General features: G+C 47.5%; 1 protein-coding gene across 1 annotated transcript; it reads left to right on the forward strand.

The window, feature by feature from the left end:
* Positions 1–608: 608 nt before the first annotated feature.
* Positions 609–24,992, forward strand: drd2a (dopamine receptor D2a; the record flags this gene model as incomplete). The annotated part of the gene is made up of 7 exons (XM_084444518.1): positions 609–893; positions 9,754–9,863; positions 14,747–14,883; positions 16,036–16,244; positions 22,752–22,838; positions 23,437–23,848; positions 24,799–24,992. 7 exons carry the CDS (start codon positions 609–611, stop codon positions 24,990–24,992), a joined length of 1,434 nt encoding a protein of 477 aa, XP_084300644.1.
* Positions 24,993–27,344: the final 2,352 nt, after the last annotated feature.

The following is a 27,344-nucleotide window of genomic DNA, read 5'->3' on the forward strand; positions in this document are numbered from 1 at the left end:
GAGCAGGGTGCAGATGAGGAGAGACGCGCAGGGTATGAGCAGGGTACAGATGAGGAGAGACGCGCAGGGGATGAGCAGGGTGCAGATGAGGAGAGACGCGCAGGGTATGAGCAGGGTGCAGATGAGGAGAGACCGCGGGGTCATCCTTCAGAAGAACTCCCTAGGTGACCTCTCCCCTCTAACCCTAACCCTAACCCTCGACTCTCCTTCCACTCTTTCTGCTGCTAAGACCAAATACGCGTCTTTTAGATTAGAGAGATTAGATAAACTATATATTTTTGAAAAGTAAAAGTATGTGTGGAAGTATGAAAACATTTACAAACTATACATTTTTGAAAAGCAAAAGTAACAAATCAGAAAATGCAAGATGCCATTTTTTTTAAGATGCCAAGACGGCATCCATCTTGGACTTTTAAAAATGGCGACTTTTAAATGGCATATTCGTCACTTAGTCCAATCAAACTAGCTGTTCTGAATAGGACACACAGATACACCAGTGTAATTCTATCACCGCCCCTCGCCTCCCCTTTGTCACTCCCTCCCCCCTCCCCCTCCCCCTCCGCCTCCCCCTCCCAGGGCCTGTCCCCGGCCTGCGTCTCTCTGAGCTCATGGACGTCCTAACCCTGTACCCCTACAACGAGAGCTTCTATGAGTTCGACAACGCCACGCGGAGCCCCAATGCCACGGAGCACGGGCAGAAGCACCCCTACAACTACTACGCCATGCTGCTCACGCTGCTGATCTTCGTCATCGTCTTCGGGAACGTGCTGGTGTGCATGGCCGTGTCCAGGGAGAAGGCCCTCCAGACCACCACCAACTACCTGATCGTCAGCCTGGCGGTGGCCGACCTGCTGGTGGCCACGCTGGTCATGCCCTGGGTGGTCTACCTGGAGGTAGGGAGAGCACAGCTGGGACACACACACACACGCACGCACACACACATATGCGCGCGCACCCACACGCACGCACACACAGGCACACACAAAAGGATACCGGACACATGCACACACAAACACACACATGCACGCACGCACACACATACACACACACACACACACACACACACGCACACACCCCTGGCAGACGTGGTACACACATGCCTGGCTCATGCATAGATATGCAGACACACGCATTCACCCGTAGTAACACACAAATGTACACACACACACACCTAGTACACACACATTCATGTTCACACACACACACACACACACACACACACACACACACATGCATGCATGCACACAGGGCTGAAAATTAACACCCGCCGCCTGCCAATGGCGGGTCAAATTTCCATTTGGCGACTAAATTTCGGAGGCAATCCGCCACGCTGGCGGGTAAATGTTTGTACCAATAGAGTCATGTAATAAATTATGCGTGTAATGTCGCCACATCCATGCCATAAACCGGCGTTCTGTTTGTTGTGTGTTGCAATTAAATAGCTCCCTCACTGCACCAAATACAGTTTTCAGTCACATGACTGTTGCGGAGCCTCACGCACTAGGAGAGACTGGTGACGCGAGGCTACTCGCGCACAGAAAATCTTTCCCATTTACCTCAGAGGACGCGCGCTACTACAGTCACCTACAGTCGCGCTACTACAGTCGATTTATTTGAAATTTTACTTTGGTCTCTTCCTTAAACATGTATTCAACATAATACTATTATCTGAATGAAAAGTATTGAAACAGATGTATAATGTGACAAAAAAGACAATTTATTATTTGGGCCGGTAAAAAATATACTTGGCAGTTTGATTTTTTCATCTACCAGTCCCCTTGGCAGGTGAGCCAAAAAGTTAATTTTCAGTCCTGCATGCACACATCGATAGCCGAAGAGCAAAACCTTCTATCTGAAAAATTCACTTCTTTTGAGAAAAAAAAACGTGTTGTTTTCTTGCAGGATGCTATTTTTTAAGGATACCCAATCATGCAGATCAGATAGGAGGTTTTGCTCTTTGGCCATCGACATACTGAAACACACACAAATACACACACATGCATGTATGCACAGATACATACTGTACACACTGATAAACATACAGACATGCACACACACACACACACACACACACACACACACACACACACACCTTCTACTCAGAGTTTGTTTCCTCTTTTGGATATGCAACAGTGCATAATAAATCACTTATGGAAATACACACTAGCTAGCGCCTCTGGAACATGTTCATACATTCCATTATCAAACAGTCACAAATTGTTTTTAGAAAGCTTATTTGGATGATGAGGCTTCCTAGAGTCTACCCAGTGAGAAACTATGACCTTTGGGGTGTACTACTACTATCATATTTATTTGCACCATGATAATAGATAAATGATCAACACATAGTAATTTCCAAAATGATCACATTGTGCTTTGTTTAACTCTGGTTCCCCTTGGCAGGGTGATTGCAGGTGAGGATTTCAGACTATCAGCAGCAGGTTGGGGGGGTTGTTGCTCCACCACTGGCTGCTTGGTGACATTTAAACACTAAAAAAAGAGTCAAGGTAAAGATGTGCTCATGGATGATGTCCCTAGCTCCAGGCTGAGGGAGGGAGAGAGGGAGGGAGAGAGAGAGAAGGAGAGAGAGAGAGAGAGAGAGAGAGAGAGAGAGAGGAAGGAGAGAAGGGAGAGGAGAGAAGAGAGGAAAGAAGAGATGAGAAAGAGGAGAGGGAGTGGAGAGAGACAGGCAAGAAAAGAGATTTAATGGGTTCCCAAGATACACAAACACACACGCACACAGAAACAAACACACACAGACACATAGAAACATACTCACACACCCAAACACACCCAAGATACACGCACACACACGCACACACACACACACACACACACACACACACAAGCACACACACACACACACACGTGCACAGAAACACACACACACACACACACACACACACACACACACATACTGTACACACACAGACACATAGAAACATACTCACACACCCAAACACACCCAAAATACAGAAGCACACACGCACACAGAAACACACACACACACACACTCACACACACACACACACACACACACACACACACACACACACACACACACACACACACACACACACACACATACTGTACACACACAGATGTATGTCATATTGTGTGCTATTGTGTCTTGTGGACGTGTACATGCACCCTGTTGGTGTTTTGATGTTGTGTGCTGCTCCATGTGGGCGTGTGATTGTCTGTTTTTGCTGCTACTGATCATGCCACAGTATGTGGTATTGTGTGCTATTGTGCCTTGTGGATGTGTCCATGTGCCCTGTTGGTGTTTTGATGGTGTGTGCTAATGCTTTGCTGTGTTTTTATGTGCTTTTAATGTTTGTTGAACTATCTGTTTGTGGCTGTCTTGGCCAGGGCTCCTTTGTAAAAGAGACCTCTGTCTCAATAGGACTTCCCTGGTAAAATAAAGGTTTAATAAATACATTTAAAAAAAGATACACAAGCACACACGCACAAGGAAACACACACACACACACACACACACACACACACACACACACAGTCTGCGGGCCTGGTCACAGACGGACAGCCCTGAAATATCCCTATTCTCCTGCGATGTGGTTATTAGAGGTGTGCTGGTTCTTTGTGAACGCTCACCCCCGGTTGAGTCGATGGCCGGTGACATTTTGGGACTGTGAGCAGAGCAGAGCCTGAGGTGAACAGTCAGACCCATTCTGAAAAATCAATACCATAGAAGAAGATATATGCCAGCTATCACAGACAGTCATCTTCTTCTCGGTTTCTGTCTCCTTTGTCTCCTCCCTCCCTCTTCTTCTCTGTTTCTGTCTCCTTTGTCTCCTCCCTCCCTCTTCTTCTCTGTTTCTGTCTCCTTTGTCTCCTCCCTCCCTCTTCTTCTCTGTTTCTGTCTCCTTTGTCTCCTCCCTCCCTCTTCTTCTTTGTTTCTGTCTCCTTTGTCTCCTCCCTCCCTCTTCTTCTCTCCAGCTCTGCCTCTCCCTCTTCCTTCTCTCTCTACCTCCACTAACGTCCGCGGTTCAGATATTGTTTCTGACCTCTGACCTCTGGGCGCGTGACCACAATCTGTGAGGAGCCAGCCCAGTCTGAACAGCGCTGATATCAGATTACACGCTCAATCTGAAATGTATACAGGGCTGTCAGGATGCTTGCGTTTTCTATCTCTCTCCCACTATTTCTCTCCCTCCCTCCTTCTCTCCCTCCCTCCTTCTCTCTCTCTCTCTCTCTCTCTCTCTCTATCTTTCTCTCCTCCATATCTCTCTATACATGTGAAATGATCTCAGCATTCTAGAACCCTCTACTAAGAGACAGATAAAATACTGCATTTCAGAACCAACCCAACGTCTTTAGGGCGGTCCTTCCTGATGACATGCAGAAATGGTGTGCTTGTAAACACAGTCCTACTGGAAACACGACATATTGTCGAACCACATTCATCTGTTAAAAACAGACAATCTTTTACTAGGACAGGATTGGTCCATCTGGCCTGACGTGTCATGGGTGATCGAGGCTGGAAGACGCCTGGACGTTCTTGTTTGTCAGATGCTGCATGATTGGGAATACTGCAGTAAAGTGTGTTTCCATGACCACGAGAAAGACGTGCTTCTGCAATAAAGTGTCAGCGTGTGTTTTCCCACACGTTGAATGACCTCTGTTGGGCTATAGCAACAACGTGCTAACAAGTAGCTCGCTAACATTAGCTCATCCTAGCGGGTGCTATAGTAGCTAGTAAAAGTCTATCTAGTCTATCTATCTATTTTCATATATAACAACGAGCCAAACAGTAGCTAACATTACAACTCTTAAAATAAACTTCTGGCCCTTTGCTCAGGTGGTTATCGTCAACACAAAGCTGTTATCAGATGATCTGCAAAGCAGTTCGCATAGCTACTAGCATTAATCAAGAGGGATGAAATTGAAAAACTCAAACACAAATCTAACATTGCTCGCCGGGACATCCATATCTAATGTTCTGTTCCACTACACAGGTATTTTTGAAACAGGGGTTTTTCGTTCTTCATTCTTAAAAAATAAAACTCTGTCCACATGAAAATGCAAAAACACACTGCCCAGTCTGTCACTGGCTCATTCTGTTCGATGGCGCCATGGTAACGACGCTGTAACACGCACGTCAAATAGGCTGCTCGCTGTCACATTCACTTTCGGACTTCTGCTCCACTCCAACTTTGATTTTCAGCCCTTTATTCGCCAGGAGAAAACACAAGAGGAACGGCATTTTGGTAACGGAGAGCCGAAGAGTTGTGTGGCTGAGTTCACACGGTTCTCATTACGTCATTTTTTAAACAGGAGGTAACGGCGACGTGCAAGCCTAAAACTCTGTGGAGTGGAGTTTCTAAAAATGTTTACTTTGGACAGAGTTTTAAAAAAAGTCTGGTTTCAGTGACCGAGAAAGCCGTTTGCGTGTGGACTGAAGGCCAAACCGCGTAGAAAAATGCCCGGTTTCAAAAATACCTGTGCTCGTGTGGACAGTGTTAATCTAAGTCCGTGGAGGGCTTATCCACACGGACCTGTGTACTTCTGAAACAGTGTATTTTTCTACGCTGTTTGGGCCCCTGAAACTGTGTTTGTTTGAAACTGGAGTCCAGGGTGAAGTTTTTTGAAGACTCCGGTGTCAGCGGTTGCGTAGATGGGATAACGACAGTATTTTATTACTTGTCTCCATTGTTTGACGTCAGAGCGACGGTAAATAGCTAGTAAAATGGCAGACCTAACAAAAACACTGGTGCTAACGTTATCGGTTAGCATGCTATCTGCACTCTTTGGGTGTCATATCCAGCTGATCAACCTCATTCAACAACAGAGGCGCCTGAACGAGCAACGAAGGAGGCTGCTCCTCTTGCTAGCTACCCCAACTGCACTCCCACGACTGCAGCGACGGGCCCGCCAACGGAGGTTCTGGAAGAGGCCTGGTCGGACCTCTAGCTGGTGGTACAATTTCGAGAATGAGGTGGATTTGGCGGAGGAATGGCGAGAGAACGTCAGGATGTCCAGAACAGCGCTACTGTCGTTAAGTGGGCTGCTTCGCCCGCCCATCGAAGGACCGACCACAGTGATGCGTTGGCCGGTCGGTGTGGTCTACTGCTTTGGCATGTGTATTACATCGCTTGGTAGTGGATTTTGCGGTTCTGTGTGGATATCATATTTTTTTATCACACCACTCGTGTGGAAACCGGAGCCCGAAAAACGTTGGTTCCAGAAGAACACGGGTCCGTGTGGACAAGCCCTGAGTGTCTTGGACCATGTGGGTTTCAGAAGTACAGGGGTCCGTGTGGACAAGCCCTGAGTGTCTTGGACCATGTGCGCTGATGATGGGCTCGTCACAGCTCAGCTCATGCTGCTGTCTTGTCCTTTGTCATAATAAATGCTAAATTAGCTTTGATACACGGAGAGTGTCCTTCTGCCGGTCAGGCTTTGTTGAGCTGCTGGGACTTGGCTTCTTCTTAGTGATGCAGCTTCTCTTCTCTAATCTGCATTCCTCTCCTCTAGGGCCTTACTGAGCTACTGAGCTGGTAAAGCTCCCGGCATTGTGCCAAAGTGGACCTGGACTTGGTCCCCGGGCGCCATGAACAATGGCTGCCCACTGCTCCTGGCTGCCCCTGGAGGAGGATAGCTTGGATGGGATGAATGCAATTTCCACCGGCGACACCTGAAGAAAGCAGGGGGTATTGTGTGCTGTGTTCACTGCTCAGACGTGTATATAATTACTGTCACACTGTGTGGTCAATAAAACCCCTTGAGGTACTGGGATTTAAAATAAATAAACAAATAAAGAATACAGAATGAGAGAATAAAAGAGAATGAAGAAAAACAAAGTCGTGAAGAACAAAGGAAAAGATGTGACGGAGGCCGCGGGCAGCATTGAAGCACATTCTTCCTTGGTGTTTCATTTTGACAGCCGGCTATGACAGCCAACCACATCACCCCCCTGTGTGAGCCAGCCTGGCCTGGAGACGGGGATATCAGTCAGGCAGCCAGGTCTCTCTGGTAAATGAGATTCCGTATCTCAATGAGACTACCTGACTCAATAAGGGTTAAATAATAGATCAGAGAAGTAGTAACATACTCTACTCTTAGACAGGGATCTGATAATAAAATAAAACACGCGTTTCGCATGTTGCTTCGTCAGGCTCGTATACCTGCACCTTTTATGCTGAGCACGGGCACTCTCTATTTTTGTTTAATAATAATAATAATAATAATAATAATATATATGTACCTGCTGGAGATGTATGAGGCTGTCAGCTCATAGTAAATAAGCTCATAATAAGCTAGTGGGGGAGAGAGAGAGAGAGAGAGAGAGAAGGGGGGAGAGAGAGATGGAGAAAGAGCATGATTGATAAAAAGATTAATAGGGAGAGATCCGTCGCGAGGGAGAGTCATATCTCTTCAGTCTGCCTTCCTGATAAGACCTCACAGGAATTGACAGAGAGGAGAGGAGTTGAGGAGGGCGACAGAGTCATGAAGTACTACCAGAACCCTCCCTCTTATAGACCTACAGTACAGTGTTGTACTTATATCTTGCTACTCTTGCACTTTAGCTTTAGCGCTAGATTATGCTCTTAGTCACTTAGATGCACTTGTGAGTTCTGGTAATTAGTAGTGCACTAACTACCGCTCCCCTCTCCTCCACTCCCCTACTCCTCTCCCCTCCACTCCCCTCTCCTCTCTCCTCCACTCCCCTACTCCTCTCCCCTCCACTCCCCTCTCCTCTCTCCTCCACTCCCCTTTCCACCACTCCCTTCTCCTCTCCTCCCTTCCCCTACTCCTCTCTCCTCCACTCCCCTACTCCTCTCCCCTCCACTCCCCTCTCCTCTCTCCTCCACTCCTCTCTCCTCCACTCCCTTCTCCTCTCCTCCACTCCCCTCTCCTGTTCCTCTCTCCCCCACTCCCCTCTCCTCCACTCCCCTACTCCTCTCTCCTCCACTCCCCTACTCCTCTCTCCTCCACTCTCCTGCTCCTCTCTCCTCCACTCCCCTCTCCTGCTCCTCTCTCCTCCACTCCCCTCTCTTTCTCCTGCTCCTCTCTCCTCCACTCACCTCTCCTCACCTGCCAGACGTCTTCATGAATGAACGGCTTCATAATCAGCCGTGCAGGAGCGCTGGAGCCCTGGGCAGGGTGTCTCACATTCACACTCACATCGGTCTTCACGCCATGTGCGTGTGTGTGTGTGTGTGTGTGTGTGTGTGCGTGCATGTGTGTGTGCGTGTGGTATGTGTGCATGTGTGTGTGCGTGTGTGTATGTGTGTTTGCGTGTGAGTGTGTGCGTGTGTGTGTTTGCGTCTGCATGTGTGTGTGTTTGCGTGTGCATGTGTGTGTGTGCGTGCGTTTGCGTGTGTGTGTGCGTGTGTGTGTTTGCGCAGCTCCTGCAGGATCAGCATTGATAACAGCGAGCGGCAGAACAGGCTTCCACCCTTAGAAGATTAGCGGGATCAGATAATCCATACATGTCCATAATCTGACATTTCAATTTACACTCGGGTTACAGAAACTATGAATATTAAATGCCTTACGTACCAAATACTTGTAGCAATGCGACCCTGCAGGACACAGGGTCATGCGCCTCAGATGTGATCAGATGAACAATACACATTTTCAATCAGTCATTCAATTATTCATTCTCCAATCACAGCCCATTCACAGCAAGACGGTCTATTTAAATAAGTTCCTAGTTCGCTGCTCTCTGCTACTCCAATGCTGCGTACTCACTGTTGCTAACCTAACCCTAATCCTACCCCCCCCCCCAGGGTCAGAGCCCTGTGGTTGCTTCTACCCCCCCCCCCCCCCCCCCCCAGGGTCAGAGCCCTGTGGTTGCTTCTACCCCCCCCCCCTCAGGGTCAGAGCCCTGTGTTTGCTTCTACCCCCCCCCCCTCAGGTTCAGAGCCCTGTGGTTGCTCCTGCCCCCCCGGTTCAGAGCCCTGTGGGTGCTCCTACACCCCTGTGGGTGCTGTTGTGCTCCAGGTCCTTTGGCCCACTCTGCGTCCCCGTGGGGGGGTGGGGGTGGGTTGTAACATGCTCCCTGGTTAGGCTTAGCATGCTACTAGGCTAATCAGGGGAAGCTTTGAGACTGGAGCCATTAGCGCCAAACTTAACTGTACCTCATTTGTAGCAATAATGAGTGTTCCTGAATGAACTTTTTTTTTTTCCACTCTGAAATACATAATTTTGGTTGGAAAATTCTACCGGCCAATTATTTCTATAGGGCAACTGAGCAATATTGATCGCTGCTAAGGGCAACACCGTATGTCTATGGGCAACACTGTCTGAACGTTGCTGAACATTCTCAGACGGTCGATATCTTTTCGTCTCATCAAGCCGATCTCTGAAAACGCCCACTGCCCCATCACACAGAACCAAGCGTTGCTAGGAACGCTGTCATAGCTGAAGCCAGCTAATGTCTTTAGCTGAAGCTACAAAATAACATTAAATATATTCTAATCAATATTGGCACTGTTAGTAGCCATGTAATAAGTAGGATAACATATGTATGTTTTGATCTCACCACAGTAAAGGCAGTCTGATGATGTTTTTGCAGTATGTGGTTTTTATTTAGATTCAAGATAATGTGTGGTGTACAGTCACAGTGAAATGTTGCTGCCGGCTCAACACTAAATTCAACACAATATCTCTTTATTGCCTGACTGTAACCTCTCACCTCAGTTTGAATCAGGCTCAGTAAAACTATAAACATGGTCGGACATGTTTGTTTATGTACATTTGTTGTTGTTTGTTGTTCTCTGCCAGGTGGTTGGTGAGTGGCGCTTCAGCAAGATCCACTGTGACATCTTCGTCACCCTGGACGTGATGATGTGTACGGCCAGCATCCTCAACCTCTGCGCCATCAGCATTGATCGGTGAGACACAGACACCACAGACGCGCAAATCGTCTCATCGCCAAACCAGTCAGGCGGCCGCAACGGAAATCTATAGAAACTCAGACAAACGTGTGTTGGGGTGCATCTTATTTAGGTGTAAAGAGGCATTAAGGTTTTATTTTATTCATTTCCATCCATCCATCCATCCATCCATCCATCCATCCATCTTCATCTGCTTATCCGGGGTCGGGTCGCGGAGGCAGCAGTTCCAGCAGGGGGCCCCAGACATCCCTTTCCCTGGCAGCCTCAACCAGCTCTGCCTGGGGAATCTTTAGCCGCTCACAGGCCAATGCGGAGATGTAGTCCCGCCACCTAGTCCTGGGTCTACCCCGTGGCCTCCTCCCAGCCGGACACGCCTGGAACACCTCCCTAGGGAGGCAGCCAGGAGGCATCCTCACTAGATGCCCGATCTACCTCAACTAGCTCCTTTCGACGCAAAGGAGCAGCGGCTCTACTCCGGGTCTCTCCCGGATGACTGAACTTCTCACCCGATCTCTCAGGGAGACCCCAGCCACCCTCCGGAGAAAACTCATTTCGGCTTCTTGTATCCTTGATCTTGTTCTTTCAGTCATGACCCATCCTTCATGACCATAGGTGAGGGTGGGGACGAAGATAGACCGGTAGATCGAGAGCTTTGCCTTTTGGCTCAGCTCTCTTTTCGTCACAACATTGCGGTAAAGCGACTGCAGAACAACACCAGCTGCTCCGATTCTCCGGCCCAACTCCCTCTCCATGGTTCCCTCACTCGTGAACAAGACCCCCAGATACTTGAACTCCTTCACTTGGGGTAAGGGCTCATTTCCTACTCGGAGCGGACAGACCACCGGTTTCCTGCTGAGAACCATGGCCTCAGACTTAGTGCTGATTCTCATCCCAGCTGCTTCACACTCAGTTGCGAACCTATCCAGAGAGTGCTGGAGGTCGCAGGCAGATGATGCCATCAGGACCACATCATCTGCAAATAGCAGCGACGCGATCCTCAGCTCACCGAACTGCAAACCCACCTCCGCACGACTACGCCTCGATATCCTGTCCATGAAAATCACAAACAGAATTGGTGACAAAGCGCAGCCCTGGTGGACGCCAACCCCCACCGGAAAGGAAGACGACTTACTGCCGAGGACACGGACACAGCTCTTGCTCTGGGTGTACAGAGATTGGATGGCCCTAAGTAGGGATCCCCTCACCCCATACTCCCGCATAACCCTCCACAAGACCTCTCGAGGGACCCGGTCGTAAGCCTTCTCCAAGTCCACAAAACACATGTAGACAGGTTGGGCAAACTCCCACGCCCCCTCCAAGATCTTTGCGAGAGTGAAGAGCTGGTCGGTGGTTCCACGACCAGGACGAAATCCGCATTGTTCCTCTTTGATCTGAGGTTCGACTATCGGCCAGACCCTCCTTTCCAGCACCTTGGAGTACACTTTCCCTGGGAGGCTGATTAATGTGATGCCTCTATAATTGGCACACACCATCTGGTCCCCTTCTTTGAATATTGGGACCACCACCCCAGTCTGCCACTCCTTTGGCACTGACCCGGACTTCCACGCAATGTTAAAGAGGCGTGTCAACCTAGACAGCCCCTCAACACCCAGCGCCTTCAAAATTTCTGGACGGATCACATCAGTCCCTGGGGCTTTGCCACTGTGGAGTTGTTTGACTACCTCAGTGACCTCCTCAAGGGAAATTGATGATGACCCCCCATCATCTTCCGGCTCTGCCTCGATCATAGAGGGTGGATTAGTCGGGTTCAGGAGTTCCTGATGCACCTGATGGTGGTTGGTGACATTGTGGTGTTGGTGATGGGCGTACATTTCAATGTTTTCTGTATGCTTGATGTGTGCTAATCAAATTCCCCTCTGGGGCAATAAAGGTTTCAATTCAATTCAATTCAATTCCTCAAAGTGCTCCTTCCAACGCTCAACAACCTCCTCAGTTGAGGTCAGCAGTGTCCCTTCCTTGCTGTATACAGCTTGGATGGTCCCCCGCTTTCCCTTCCTGAGGTGTCTGATGGTCTTCCAGAAACACTTTGGTGCCGACCGAAAGTCCTTCTCCATGGTTTCTCCGAACTTCTCCCACACCCGCTGCTTTGCCTTGGTCACGGCCAAAGCCGCAGCCCTCCGGGCCAGTCAATACCCTGCAACTGCTTCTGGAGTCCCCGGGCTAACATATCCCTGAAGGCCTCCTTCCTTAGTCGGACAGCTTCCCTGACCACCGCTGTCCACCACGGTGTCCTAGGGTTACCGCCCCTTGAGGTACCTATGGCCCTCAGGCCACAGCTCCCAGCCAGAGCTTCAGCAATGGAGGCTTTGAACACCGACCACTCATGCCCGATGTCCCGATGCCCCAACCTCCACAGAGATGCCAGAGAAGCGCCACCGGAGGTGGGAATTAAAATCTCTCCGGACAGGCTCTTCCTCCAGACGTTCCCAGTTCACCCTCACTACTTTCCCCTGCCATCGAAACCAGCTCACCACCAGATGGTGATCAGTGGACAGCTCTGCCCCTCTCTTTACCCGAGTGTCCAAAACACATGGCCTCAGATCAGATGATACGATAACAAAATCTATCATCGACCTTTGGCCTAAGGTGTTCTGATGCCAGCTGTACTGGTGGGCATCCTTGTGTTCGAACATGGTGTTTGTTATGGACAAACTGTGGCTAGCACAGAAGTCCAACAACAAAACACCACTCGGGTTCAGATCGTGGTGGCCATGCCTCCCAATCACGCCCCTCCAAGTTTCTCCATCATTGCCTACGTGTGCATTGAAGTCCCCCAATAGGACAGTGGAGTCCCCTGCAGGAGCCCCAAATAGGACTCCACTTAGGGTCTGCAGGAAGGCTGAGTACTCCGAACTGCTGTTTGCTGCATAAGCACAAACCACAGTCAGAGTCCCCCCCCCCACAGTCCTAAAACGCAGAGAGGCGACCCTCTCGTCCACTGGGGTGAACTCCAGCACAGAGGCGCTCAGCTGGGGGATAGCTAGTATAGCATTCTAGTTTGCACTGAAACTAGCCACTGCCCTGCACTGCCCCTTATTAATTTATTTTTATTTAACATTGATTTAACCAGGAAAAGAGAGCAACACGCACACACACACATGCATATACTGTGCCAACACACGCATATACTCTCTCTCTCTCTCTCACACACACACACATGCACACACACACACACACACGTGATCATTCCCACACTAGAATAATACGTTAACAGGCAACAAAAAATGTGCTACTCACACAGCTTCCCATGTGCAGTGTTTTATAAATACGCCCTTGTTATTGGACACCAGGAAGGAAGCGAGTCCCTGCTTAAGTGCTGGAGTGAACCCAGGCGTTAAAAAGCCTGGAAACCAAATTATCATGAGATCAATGGAGCCGGTGAGAGTGCAGAGGTCAGTAATAAGATCATAAGATCAGCTGTCAAGTAAGTAAGTAAAATTTTATTTATATAGCACCCTTCGTAGCACGAGTGCACAGAGTGCTTTACAGTGGGAACATTAAAAACAACATTGTCCAATCAGATACATACAAGTGCACTGAATATATTAAAGAAAAAGAGTACACATGAACATAGTGACATAAAAGAGGTCAGTGACAGGGGAAGACAGGCAAGCCGAAAGGAGAGAGTGTGGCAGATAGAGACGGCCTAGCGCTCAAAGGCTTGTCTGTATAAGTGTGTCTTTAGCTGCCCTTTAAAACTGTCCACAGAAGCAGCAGCTCTCAGATCCTGTGGGAGCGTGTTCCACAATCTAGGAGCCACAGCCCCAAAAGTCCAATCCCCCTTTGTCTTTAGCCGCGTCCAAGGTACTGTCAGGAGACCCTGGTCAGATGATCTCAAGGTCCTTCTGGAGGTGTGGTGGTGGAGAGGTCACAGATGTAGCTGGGGGCTAGTCCGTGGATGGCTTTGAAGGTGAAGAGCAACACCTTGAACTGTATTCTGAAAGAGACAGGTAGCCAGTGCAGGGCAGCGAGTATGGGTGTCATGTGACAAGACTTTTTTGACCTGGTAAGTAATCTGGCAGCTGCATGTTGGACAAGTTGAAGACGATCAATGGATGACTTATTGAGACATGTGAACAATGAATTACAGTAGTCAAGTCATGTCATGGTTACTTGACATGGTGTCAACAGAGAGCGGCATGGAGGAAGACATTCTCACCTCGTCCTCAAACACACACACGCACGCACACACACGCACACGCACGCACGCACCAATCTCTGCGAGCTACAGTTTCTAATGAATTGCCATTTTCTGGCAAAGGGCAGCAGCGTTCATGTCTTCAACTCTCTGAAGCGGAACACACACACACGCACATACACACACACACACACACACACACACAGACACACACACATACAGTACACAAACACAATCTGTTGCGTTCAGTGTACCCACTTATGCCGTTATCCAACTCTAAAGACTTCTACTTCAATAAACGAACATTTCTAAGTGCAGTGATTGGCTCCCTGTTATTTAATTTGATTTCCCCATTAAAACCTCCAGCCTGTTGATGGACTACATCAGACACATCTGGATAGAATACTTTAATAATTCTTCAGAGATGAAATGTTTCCATGTCTCACGGTTATTCTGACCCTCTCTCTCTCTCTCACTCCCCCTCTCCCTCTCTCTACCTCCCCCCTCTCTCCCTCCCTCTCCTCCCCCCACTCTCTACCTCCCCCTCTCTCGCTCCGTCTCCCTCCACCTCTCTCTCCCTCCCCCTCCTCCCCCTCCCTCTCCTCCCCTCTCTCTCCCTCCCTCTCCCTCTCTCTCTCCCTCCCTCTCCTCCCCTCTCTCTCCCTCCCTCTCCTCCCCTCTCTCTCCCTCCCTGTCCTCCCCTCCCTCCCTCCTCTCTCAGGTACACAGCGGTTGCCATGCCGATGCTGTATAACACGCGCTACAGCTCGCGGCGTCGCGTGACGGTCATGATCTCTGTGGTGTGGGTTCTGTCCTTCGCTATTTCCTGTCCCCTGCTGTTTGGCCTCAACAACACTGGTAACAAACAAACACACACTCAATCACACACTCTAACACACACACACACACACACAAACATACACACGCACACACATACAGTACACACTCACTCTAACACACACATAGGGACACACAGTCACACGCACACAGTCACACACACACACACATAGTGACACACATCCACACACACACTCACACACTCTAACACACACACACACACGCGCACACACACACACACACACACACACACACACACACACACACACACACACACACTCATCATGAACACACCCACTCATGCATACACAAACCCAGCACTCTCCTCTCCAAACATCCTCCACTTCCTCCAGAATGTGTGCTTTCAGCAGCCTTATCCTGCGGAAGCACATTTTATTTAGAAACTTAATTTAAAATGGATAATGTACAATTCAGACATAAATGTCACAATTTAATGTACTCTACCAGATTAGAGCGTTGAGCTAATTTGCAGCAGCAATCCCTTTGCAGGTTAAAACAAACAATACATAGTAAAAAAAAAAATAGCATACAGTGCAAATATATACAAAAAAGGGTGTTCCACTGAATTGTGGCTTTTATTAAAAAATAAATTAATAAAACCTTATTGCCCAAATACAGTATGACAAAATGGTACAATCTTGTGTAGTGGAGGTTCTGGAGGATCTAATAGAATTTACTGAGCAACAGTAAACACAAAATCCTATATTGGAAACGGTAAAAGCATTGTGTTCCGTTCCTCTGGGGCTCTGGGGCTTCTAGAGGGACATGGATGAACCCTGCTCCAAAAACTCTTCTGAGATTAAGTGTTAAGAGTGAATGCCAGCTGGCCCTTACCCTGTATGTGCAATGCAGTTCAGTGTCTTTACGTAACTGATGTCTCCCTCCTTCCTTCCTTCCCTCCTTCTTTCCCTCTTTCCTTCCTTCCTTCCCTCCTTCTTTCCTTCCTCCTTCTTTCCCTCTTTCCTTCCTTCCTTCCCTCCTTCTTTCCTTCCCTCCTTCTTTCCCTCTTTCCTTCCTTCCTTCCTTCTTTCCTTCCTTCCTTCCTTCCTTCCTTCCTTCCTTCTGTCCTACTTTCCTTCCTTCCTTCCTTCCTTCCTACCTACCTTCCTACCTACCTTCCATCCTTCATTCCTTCCTCCCTTCCTTCCACAGCGACGCGTGACGAAGCCATGTGTGTGATCGCCAACCCAGCCTTCGTGGTGTATTCCTCCATCGTGTCCTTCTACGTCCCCTTCATCATCACGCTGCTGGTGTACGTCCAGATCTACGTCGTCCTCCGCAAGCGGCGGAAACGCGTCAACACCAAGCCCAAACGTCCCTTCCAGCAGGATGTCGACCAGGAAATGGCCACCACACTGAAGGTGAGGCGATCAAACCCAGGTTGACCAGGAAATGGCCACCACACTGAAGGTGAGGCGATCAAACCCAGGTTGACCAGGAAGGGTGTGCCAGAAAGCGTGTTTAGTGAAAGTTTGTAACCCTGAGATGAGGTGATGAGGAGATGTGGGCGGCCGAGGCTTAGGAGGTAGAACGGGTTGTCCAACGGGACCGTCGGGTCAGCGCTTCGATTCCCGGCCCTCCTGTCCAAGTTGAGCAAGACACTGAACCCTGACCCTGAGATGAGGAAACGCTGGGTTTAGTTTAACCCTGAGATGAAAACTCTGGGTTTAGTTTAACCCTGACATGAGGAAACGGGTTAGGGTTGGTTTTCTGTTCCAGAAAGAGGAGTAACTCAAACCAGGGGCGTAGATTTGATTTGAGCTTTGGTAGGGACACACTGGGCTGTTGTTGTTTCACGTAGTCTGGATTGAATCTGGGTGGTGGCTGAATCAGATTAATTTCCGTCGCCACTGATTGGGCAATGTGACAACGAGTAGCCTACAGCCTATTCTGTGTAGCATATATGAACATAATATTATATGAACATAATTACGCTGGACTTGGACTATTGAATTGCATAAACAAGCCAGACGTCTACATCTCGTTTGTTTAGCCTACTATGCAATTCAGTGGGCGAGTGAACCTAGCTAGTCATTGCTCAAACCTAGGAGTTTGCAACGGTTATACCAAAACTGATTTATTATTACTAGCTAAAGACAACTGTTATGACAACATTACAGCACCTTATCTCTGCCTCAGCAAACGTTACGAGACCTAACGTTATAGCTAATACGTACAGCTCTGACTAGCTGCACCACCAGCTAGCACTAACATTACAGTTTACATAGGCATTTAGTAGGACGCAAAGTAAACTATTATCATTGATACAACTCTGTACAGAAAAATAATTGTAGGTCAACATATTTGATTCCCTATTGTTTAATAACTTCAATCTTACTTGCTGCCTAATCAAAATTCCCGCTGTTGCTGACAGTCGATGCTCGATGTGCTGTGAGCTGCGCGCTGAGCTCGCGAGGCAGGCACTCGCTGGGTCGGTCACTCACAGAGGCGAGGGAGGGAGAGGGGGAAAGTAGGCTACTGTACATTGTTGATTGGATAGCTTGCTGAACGCAGCTGTCAACCAGGCCTTAATTCCCAACCATTTTGCTTTCGCAAGTTGTGAATGGTAATTAAAAACTACAGTTTTCACTCTGTATTATTTTTGGTAGGGACAATTCGTGTTTCCGTGGCTTTCTATGTCCATAGCGTCCATACCTAAAACTACGCCTATGACTCAAACGCTGGGTCTGGTAACATGGTAACTTACTCTGTGAAGCTAACCTGCTCACTGGCTGGTTTACTCTAAAAAACCCTGAGTTCCTCCCTGTCTCCTCCCTCCCTATCTCCTCCCTCCCTGCCTCCTCCCTGTCTCCTCCCTCCCTGCCTCCTCCCTGTCTCCTCCCTCCCTGTCTCCTCCCTCCCTGCCTCCTCCCTGTCTCCTCCCTCCCTGTCTCCTCCCTCCCTGCCTCCTCCCTGTCTCCTCCTTCCCTGTCTCCTCTCTCTCTCCTCCCTCCCTGTCTCCTCCTTCCCTGCCTCCTCCCTCCCTGTCTCCTCCCTCCCTGCCTCCTCCCTCCCTGTCTCCTCCCTGTCTCCTCTCTCCCTGTCTCCTCCCTCCCTGCCTCCTCCCTGTCTCCTCCCTCCCTGTCTCCTCCCTCCCTGTCTCCTCCCTCCCTGTCTCCTCCCTCTCTGTCTCCTCCCTGTCTCCTCCCTCCCCGTCTCCTCACTGTCTCCTCTCTGCCTCCTCCCTCTCTGTCTCATCCCTGTCTCCTCCCTGTCTCCTCCCTATCTCCTCCCTCCCTGCCTCCTCCCTCCCTGTCTCCTCCCTGCCTGAGCCTGAAGCAGCTGTCAGACAGGAAGTGTGAATCAGCTGTCAGACAGGAAGTATTCTTCCTCACCAACATGCTGAAGCTGAATGACACATCCCTGTATCCTTGCCAACGGGAGAGGATTCTGAGACTATTAGATTCTATCCTTCCCTGAGGACCACTTATCAAACATCACTTCAGTCACATTTCATTAGCTCTTTTTTTTTTATAGTGTTCCAACAATTAACATAATTCACCTGTGACCATGCACCCACCTCTAATTGGTGTTCCAGTATTTCAATTCCAAGGTCAGTCTTTCTAATCTGCCGCCCCTCAGGGCAGCAATTTCCTCCCACGCCAATTATCTGTCATTTGTTGCTGCAGCTGAGTTGTTTTTTCTCTGAATAATAGATCAAACTTGCCACATATTAGAATTCCTAACTCTACTACGGAAGTAGGCTGAGTTTTTTTTCTCGTAGGTTGCCATGGTCAATCCTGGTATCGGAGCTCCATTGATGATGTGCTGTTTATTGCCCTCATGCACGTGCATAACTCCAACTAATGTGCCACCTTGTCTCCCATCTCAGGGTAAATCAACTCAGACTTCAGGGCTAGACTCAGAGTTTGTTAAACCTGCTTTCTGGAACGGGTCCCAGGGATGCAAAATAAGAACATTTCTGAGGCATTCATGCATTTTCTAGTACATAGACTCTCTCTCTCTCTCTCTCTCCCTCTCTCTCTCCACTCAACAGAGGAACAGTCAGTCAGAGTCTAGGCGCAGTATTCAGCCTAACTCCATGTACCTGTATCTGTGACAGCTAATCAAACAATGTCCAGATATCTGCTGGTGCACTCTAACCCCACTGAGAACAGGACGAAGGAAACACAGACATGATCAATTATTTTAAGGGCAAAACACACAGATGGCAATATGATTGTTCTATTATCTATAAAATGCACATGATGGTAGACTGCACTCCTGTCTCAGTCGCCACGACAACCATGTCACTCGATCGGCAGGTCTTTCAGGAAACAGTGGTCCTACACAGACCTGTCCTGTTCCTAGTATTGATTTAACTGACACAACGCAGATCAATGACCAGGATGGGTTTCTCCTGTCGCTCTGCATTGCTTTAACATGCACATACCTGTTTTTGTCCCAGCATGTGTGTGTGTGTGTGTGTGTGTGTGTGTGTGTGTGTGTGTGTGTGTGTGTGTGTGAGTGTGAGTGTGTTTGTGTGTGAGTGTGTGTGTCCCAGAATGCATATGTGTGTACAGATGGACCAGCATAGGAAATTACTTGGCAATTGCCACGAATAGCATTTTTAACAATTGATTTATTAGTATTTATTTATTTACTGTTTCACTGTTGTTTACTGTGGGATGTGGATGGGTAGCAGTTATTATACTGTAGATGCAGGGCTCTAAAGTGCAACAGTTTTACTTATAGATGTGCAAACAAACAAACAAACAAACAAAGAAGTATTCTCACAATTTTGACAATAGAGAAACTATATTGTTGCCTTATGCCGGGTGCAGACTAAAGGATTTTCAAATCTTAACCGATTTTATAAACGTGGGAGATCACAGACATAACGATCATCTTAACCGATTTTATAAACGTGGGAGACCACAGACATAACGATCATCTTAACCGATTTTATAAACGTGGGAGACCACAGACATAACGATCATCTTAACCGATTTTTAAATATTTTAATCTTAAGAACGCACACTCCACGATTCAGTCAAGAAGCAGGACCGCACACTACACGATGTCAGAGTGGCGATTCATTCCAGGGAAATGTGATCTCATTGGCTATTGTGGGTTTCCGCTCAGCATTCCATCGCTGTCCCAAGGATAAATATCAAACATTTGATATTTACGATTCAAAATCGGGGAGACTCCGATCAGTCGGGAACGTTAAAGTCCCAGTTAACCAAAATCAGAGATTTGCTTGAAAACACATTCTATGTGTTAGTGATGCATTGCTGATAACATGTAAAAATGGGATGAACCATTTGTAGTACTGAATTGTGAAGTTAGACCAGTTTTGTGTTTTTGACCAGTTTTGATTTCTGGATTTTCTGGGTGGGCTTAAAATGGTACCGGATGACGTAGAGCGGTGTTCTTAGCATATCCCCGCCCTAACACTATATAAAGCTAGAATGGATTTGAATCTTCGGTTCTCCTGCTCAATCTTGAGTTAGCTAGTTTTTCTTAGTTAGCAATGCCTATGCATAAAACTAAACGAATATGCATCCTTCCTGGATGCCAGCAGGAATGGGATGATAAGGTCTCCTTCTTTCACTCCCGAGTAAAGCTGAAATGAGAAGCAAATGGTTAGCATTTTTGAAGAGCCATGGTGTTACAGAGTCTGTCACCGCTAGCGCCCGCCTCTGCAGCAAACATTTCACTCCCGAAAGCTTCTGCAATTATAATATGAGGCTTTTGGGTTTCACGGACTCACGACTGGTCCTGGTGAATTCGGCGGAGCCAACCATCTCCCTCCCCGGCCTCCATTCTCCTCCTGTCAACCATCTCCCTCCCCGGCCTCCATTCTCCTCCTGTCGCATCAACCTTTGGTGCCGACACCGCTGCCTTGTGTGCTTATAGCTAATTAACGTTATAACGTTAGCTAGGTAACGTAAGCAATAGGGAAATACACTGCTACGTTAATCTACAAAATGTGTCTTGACATTTATGTGGTAATGTCAGCTATGATGAATTATATGTAATCATAGGAGGAATTATAGCTAACATTAGCTATGTAGCTTGCAGATGGGAGTGTGTATATAACCTTAGTCTAGCTAACATAGCTAGCAGCACCGACCAGGCGACCACCCACCAAATAACGTTACGGATGATATATTATGACTATAAGCGTTAACTATACAGAAACTGCCTGCCATATTTGTGTCACCTGATGTGCGTATGGGTTCACCGGTAATGGTTACAGTATATTTGTCCAGCGGGAGACCGGGAGGCGGGAGCGAGGGGGATGGTTAGGTAGACCAGCTGCAGCTGGAAAAAGACGTACCCTCTCCCAGTGAAGCGGTGCTCGGAGGCTACTGGCTGAACATTCCAGTTCTGTTGGATATGAGAGGGAAAGTTGAAGCCCAGTGCTCGTTATTCTCACACATAACATTGCCAACGAGAGTGGATGAGTCTGTCCCGATTATCAACTCCGGTAGTGTACGCTTCTTCGCGCTATCAGCGCTGTTCAAGCCAGTGACTAAAAGGTACATTTTAAACAACTTTTTCCATTGATCCCAAGGGACGACAGGATCGCCTGGGAGGGATAGGAATGGGTCCGGAGGTGGCAGGGAGAAAATAGGGACAGACTCATACATTCCTCGTTGCCTGTTTTTGTATTTTGCATCTAAGAGCAGTAACACTGGCGCGTTGGTATAGAGTAGCTACAGTTTTACCTGTGTTGTTTGTCAGGAGGTAGGTTAGGAGGAAGCATCTGTGCGTTTGACTCATTAGACAAGTGTAATTTCAACTCCTCTCTGTTTTCACAAAGCTGTGCCTTCCTACCACAAAAGAGACGGCGTGCCAGTGTGACAATATGCAGACCAGAGAACGGTTTGACAGGTTCTTCCCTCCACACCCCCTCCCCACGCAATTGGGTGTGGCTTCGGTGCCTTCAGCAGACACGCCCCCACAGTCTCAGACCAGAGAATGCTGCTGATTTTTAACCGATTTTGAAGCCTTATTTTATATACTTAGCGACATTTTTAATCACTCAGATTTGTCTGGGTGGTTAATGACATGTTTTCCTGTGGTGTGTGAAGCTCATAACAAAAATTTGAACTGGGTTAACCTGGACTTTAAGATTAGGTTGGTAAACACCTCACACTACAGGATCATTTGGGAAGATAATCTGTTCCGACAAGCCTTGATTCGGGAACGCCCCCCGATTGTTGGGAGGGGTGAATCGGAAATAAAATCGGTCTTAAAATCCTCTAGTCTGCACCCAGCATTAGCTGTAGTATTCCCGGTATGGTTGTTCAATCCTGGTAATGGCGTAATGAAGGCCATCTGATAGGGGGGTTGGTCCCTCAGACTCTCAGACAAACTATGGGCTACTAAGGGATTGTCCTGGCAGCTGTGTTGACGGAGCATTCCCCATTACTGAGGATGAGCAGATGTACTGCACTTCAATAACTTGAAAGCCTCCAGGGAAATCAGGAGAGTTTGCAGATCAGTATTCTCACAGCGGAGCAGTCCAGATAGTAGCGGATAGTTTGTGCGTTCCCATCTGACAAGTCTTAATTAGCTAGTTTTAACTTACTAATGATATTAATAATGTAATGTGATTTTTGGGTCCTAGAAGCTGTGTACTAGTTAACACTGATGTGCTCTCTCTCTCTCTCTCCCTCTGTCTCTCTCTCTCTTTCTGTCTCTCTCTCCCTCTCTCTCTGTCTCCCTCTGTCTCTCTCTCCCTCTGTCTCTCTCTCTCCCTCTGTCTCTCTCTCTCTCCCTCTGTCTCTCTCCCTCTCTCTCTTCCTCTGTCTCTCTCTCTCTCCCTCTGTCTCTCCCTCTCTCTCTCTCCCTCTCTCCCCCACCCCTCTCTCTCTCTCTCTCTCTCCCTCTCTCTGTCCTTGTGGCTGCAGCAGGAGAAGTGCACTAACCCTGAAGACGTAAGGCTTTGCACTGTGATCGGCAAATCTAATGGGAGTGTTCCTGTCAACAAGAAAAAGGTGGTGCGTCAAATGCTCCTACTGATTTTAAAATGGATTACTGTAGGTGTCAGAGGTGGAGCTGTTTCATGCTTTGAGAGGACGTGCCTCTAGATTCATCACCTCTCTACCCTTCCTTCAGGAAGCATTCATAAGCATGAACTCTTTAATATCCTGAGTGCGTAGCGAAGGATATCATAGTTCACTCAGGCTTTCAATCACTAAACACGGCTGTCTTAGGAGAGGTCACACAAAGGAAAGCTTTATTCACCTTTAAACATCTGATGGTAACGTACTGTGGATAGAACCAGTGGTGGCAGGCCCACCTGGTCAACTCACAACATTACAACCACAGTATATCACAGATCGCATTTGCATTACGGGTGGATTTTGTTATTATCATTATCCACACAATCCTAATGATCTCAGTACGTTTATAAAGTCACACTGCCAGAGGGGATATGGGTGAGGATTATTCCACGCATCATTAACCCTACATGAGAGACCATTAAGCAAGTACAAGTAATTCCTAATCTTAATACAAGTAATCCCAATCTTCATAATAGATCGTAATTACCTCATCATAGCCCAGTAAGATCCTGTTTGTTTTGTCCAATCAAAGATCTTCATTAAGGAGGCGGCTAATGAGGGCAGTGATTTGGAGCTGGATGAGCTTCAGACCAACATCAAGTCTGAGAAGCAGCAGCAGAAATGTGTGGACCCTCCACAGGCCCCCGGCCCCCTGCCCCAGCCCACCCCCCAGGCCCAACCCACCCCCCAGCAGCAGCTCCTCTCCTGCAACGCCCCCTCCTCAAGCTCGCCCCCCACCCCCACAGAGGAGCCCCTGAAGTCGGAGAAGAACGGGGACACGCGGCCCAAGGAGCTCCAGGCGGAGCCCCCCAGGGTGGCCAAGGCCTTCCAGACCCAAGCCCTGCCCAACGGCAAGGCCGAGACCTCCATTAAGACCATGAGCAAGAGGAAGATCTCCCAACAGAAGGAAAAGAAAGCCACGCAGATGTTAGCCATAGTTCTGGGTGAGTTACTCTGTTCTGGGTATTAAAGGCAGATGTTAGCCATAGTCCTGGGTGAGTTACTCTGTTCTGGGTATTAAAGGCAGATGTTAGCCATAGTCCTGGGTGAGTTACTCTGTTCTGGGTATTACTAGGAAGATGTTAGCCATAGTTCTGGGTGAGTTACTCTGTTCTGGGTATTAAAGGCAGATGTTAGCCATAGTTCTGGGTGAGTTACTCTGTTCTGGGTATTAAAGGCAGATGTTAGCCATAGTTCTGGGTGAGTTACTCTGTTATGGGTAAAGGCAGATGTTAGCCATAGTCCTGGGTGAGTTACTCTGTTCTGGGTAGAAAAAAGTTGAAGATGTGCTTATTTGAATGCAAGTACTGCTAAATCAACTTAGCTGAGAAATCCCACTCCAAAGTTCTGGAACATTTTCACACCTCTGACTGCCAGGTAATGGGGAGTTGATCCGCCCTTTGCAGCTATAACTTCTGGGAAGGCTTTCTACAAGATTTCCCAGTGTCTGTAGGAATTTTTGCCCATTCATCCAGAAGACCATTTGTGAGGTCAGACACTGATGTAGGACGAGAAGGCCTAGCTCACAATCTCCACCTCCTTGAATGATTTTTCAAGGTGCCCATCCACATCCATTGTATGACCAAAACGGTGGTAGAGCAATTATCAGACTTTCTCAAAAGTGCTAGTTTTGTCAACTTTTTGATCTGAACCATTTTATATGATCATAAGTAACCTTAAAACAGGGCTAAACATGCATTTTCCCTTTACTACTCCTTTAAGAGAACTCTTATCGCAAGTCATCATCTCAGACTTCAGACCAGAGACACACACCTCCCCGATTCACATGAATGTTATTCTCCCCTTTCTCTTCTTTCTCTTCTCCTCTATCCTCCTCCGCTCATCCTCTCGTCCTCTCCTCTTCCCCTCCTCTCTTTCATCCTCCTCTCCTCAGGCGTATTTATTATATGCTGGCTGCCGTTCTTCATCACTCACATCCTGAACACCCACTGTACCACCTGCAAGGTTGCATGGATGTACAACGCCTTCACATGGCTGGGCTACGTCAACAGCGCCGTCAATCCCATAATATACACCACCTTTAACGTGGAGTTCAGGAAGGCCTTCATCAAGATCCTGCACTGCTAGGATGGTGTCTGAGCAGCAGGAAGCTGGGAGGAAGACACAGTGACCACTTCCTGTGTCCTTGCGGGGACAATGGTACAGGGAGGTCTTTGACCTGCTGATGTCAGGACAGCAGAGAGAATTTGCGGCAGCCATTTTGGATTAGATTTATCAGACTCTTGTGGACTTTGTGGACTAATTGTTCTCTTTCATGAATGTAAATCGAGGAAAAATGTCTGTATCAATTAATTGTTTCTTGGAAAATGTAATATTGTTCTGTAGACCATCGTGCTTGTCACTGAAGTGTAATGTATAGAGCGCACACGCACATACACACACACACCTACACAGACACACATCTACACACACAGACACACACACACACACACACACGTACAGTACACCCAAACACAAACTCACACATACACACGCCACCTATTGAATCTGTGTATATTGTGTTTAGATAATGACGAAGTTCTGCAGGTAAAAAATCTGTGTTCATCTCAGTAATAAACCACATTATATTGACCATAGACCATATGCTCTTTAAAAAAAAAATACACACACACACGCATCAGAATGTGTGTTAAATAAAAATACATATTTTTCTCACTTAAAGAAGGAAAGCCTGCCACATATGTGCAATGTAAATGAGAATACAATCAGACATGTATTTCATTAATAAATGTGTATTATTATTATTATTATTATTATTATTATTATTATTATTATTATTATTGTTCACTGCTTGTTGTAACCAGGGCACCATTGTGAATGAGACCCTGGTGTCAATGGGCTTCCCCTGGCTAAATAAAGGTTTAAATTGAAAAAAAGAATTGTTATAATTATAATTATTACTATTTTAATCATCATTTGCTGTACATGCTTTTTCGAAAATACATTTCCGTGTGGTTATATTCCTGCAGTTAAAACGTGATGCATGGCTCATCGCTCCTTAACTTGGTGTCTCATGAAATGTATGTTTGACAAAGAACCCTAAAGATCCTCAATAAACACTGCTGGGGAACACCAACATCTCTGTTCTTCACTGTGTACCAGAACCTACAGTACCAGAACCTACAATACCAGAACTGACAGTACCAGAGCCTATAGTACCAGAACTGACAGTACCAGAACCTACAGTACCAGAACCTACAGTACCAGAGCCTATAGTACCAGAGCCTACAGTATGAGAGCTATAGTACCAGAACATACAGTACCAGAACCTATAGAACCAGAGCCTATAGTACCAGAACCTACAGTACCAGAGCCTATAGTACCAGAGCCTACAGTATGAGAGCTATAGTACCAGAACCTACAGTACCAGAACCTATAGAACCAGAGCCTATAGTACCAGAACCTACAGTACCAGAACCTACAGTACCGGTTCCTACAGTACCAAACCTACAGTACTGGCACCTAGAGTACCAGAACCTACAGTACCAGAACCTACAATACCAGAACTGACAGTACCAGAGCCTACAGTACCAGAACCTACAGTACTGGTACCTAGAGTAGAACCTACAGTACCAGAGCCTATAGTACCAGAGCCTACAGTACCGGTTCCTACAGTACCAAACCTACAGTACTGGTACCTAGAGTACCAGAACCTACAGTACCAGAACCTATAGTACCACAACCTACAGTACCGGTACCGACAGTGTACCAAGTCGCTTGTGCTGTGGTACCTGAAGATCAGGAGTCATCCTGGTCTCGACAGCTCACATTCTGTTTCTCTCACAAATCAGTCTGGATACTCTCCATAGAGATCCGTTTGTGCCAGATCGGAAAACAATCTAGCCAATCAGTGTTCTAAGAGAAAAATTATCTAGCCAATCAGCGTTCTAAGAGGAAAACGATCTAGCCAATCAGCGGTCTACACTGGGCGGGTTTAGGTGTGATGACAGCGAGGAGCGGTTGAAGTAGGCGCGTGATTGATAGCGATACAGATGGTTTATCCAATTACTTGCCAAGTATTTTTAAAAGTGCCCGCCCTTTTCCAACGGATAGTTTTCAGATGATTATGCGAAGCAAACAAAGCAAACCAGTTGGCGCCTCAGGTTACCTTGCTGTTCTTTTTTTTTTTTAAGATATATTTTTAGGGCTTTTCAGCAGCACAGGACCCGAGCCGGGAATCGAACCCTGGTCCGCCACGCGAAGGACTAGCCTTCATATGGGGTGCGCCTTACCCGGTGAGCTACCAGGGCGCCCCAGGTTACCTTGCTGTTCTGACGGTGATATTATGGCCTTGCGTGTCCTTCCACTACACACTCCTCTCTGAATGGAAATGGACGGTGAAACTACAACCAGATGCTCTTTCAGAGTGAAACAGAATCATCAGTGTATGTGTGTGTGTGTGTGTGTGTGTGAGAGTGT

The sequence above is a fragment of the Borostomias antarcticus genome, assembly GCF_949987555.1.
Source record: "Borostomias antarcticus genome assembly, chromosome: 1".
Taxonomy (NCBI): Eukaryota; Metazoa; Chordata; class Actinopteri; order Stomiiformes; family Stomiidae; genus Borostomias; species Borostomias antarcticus.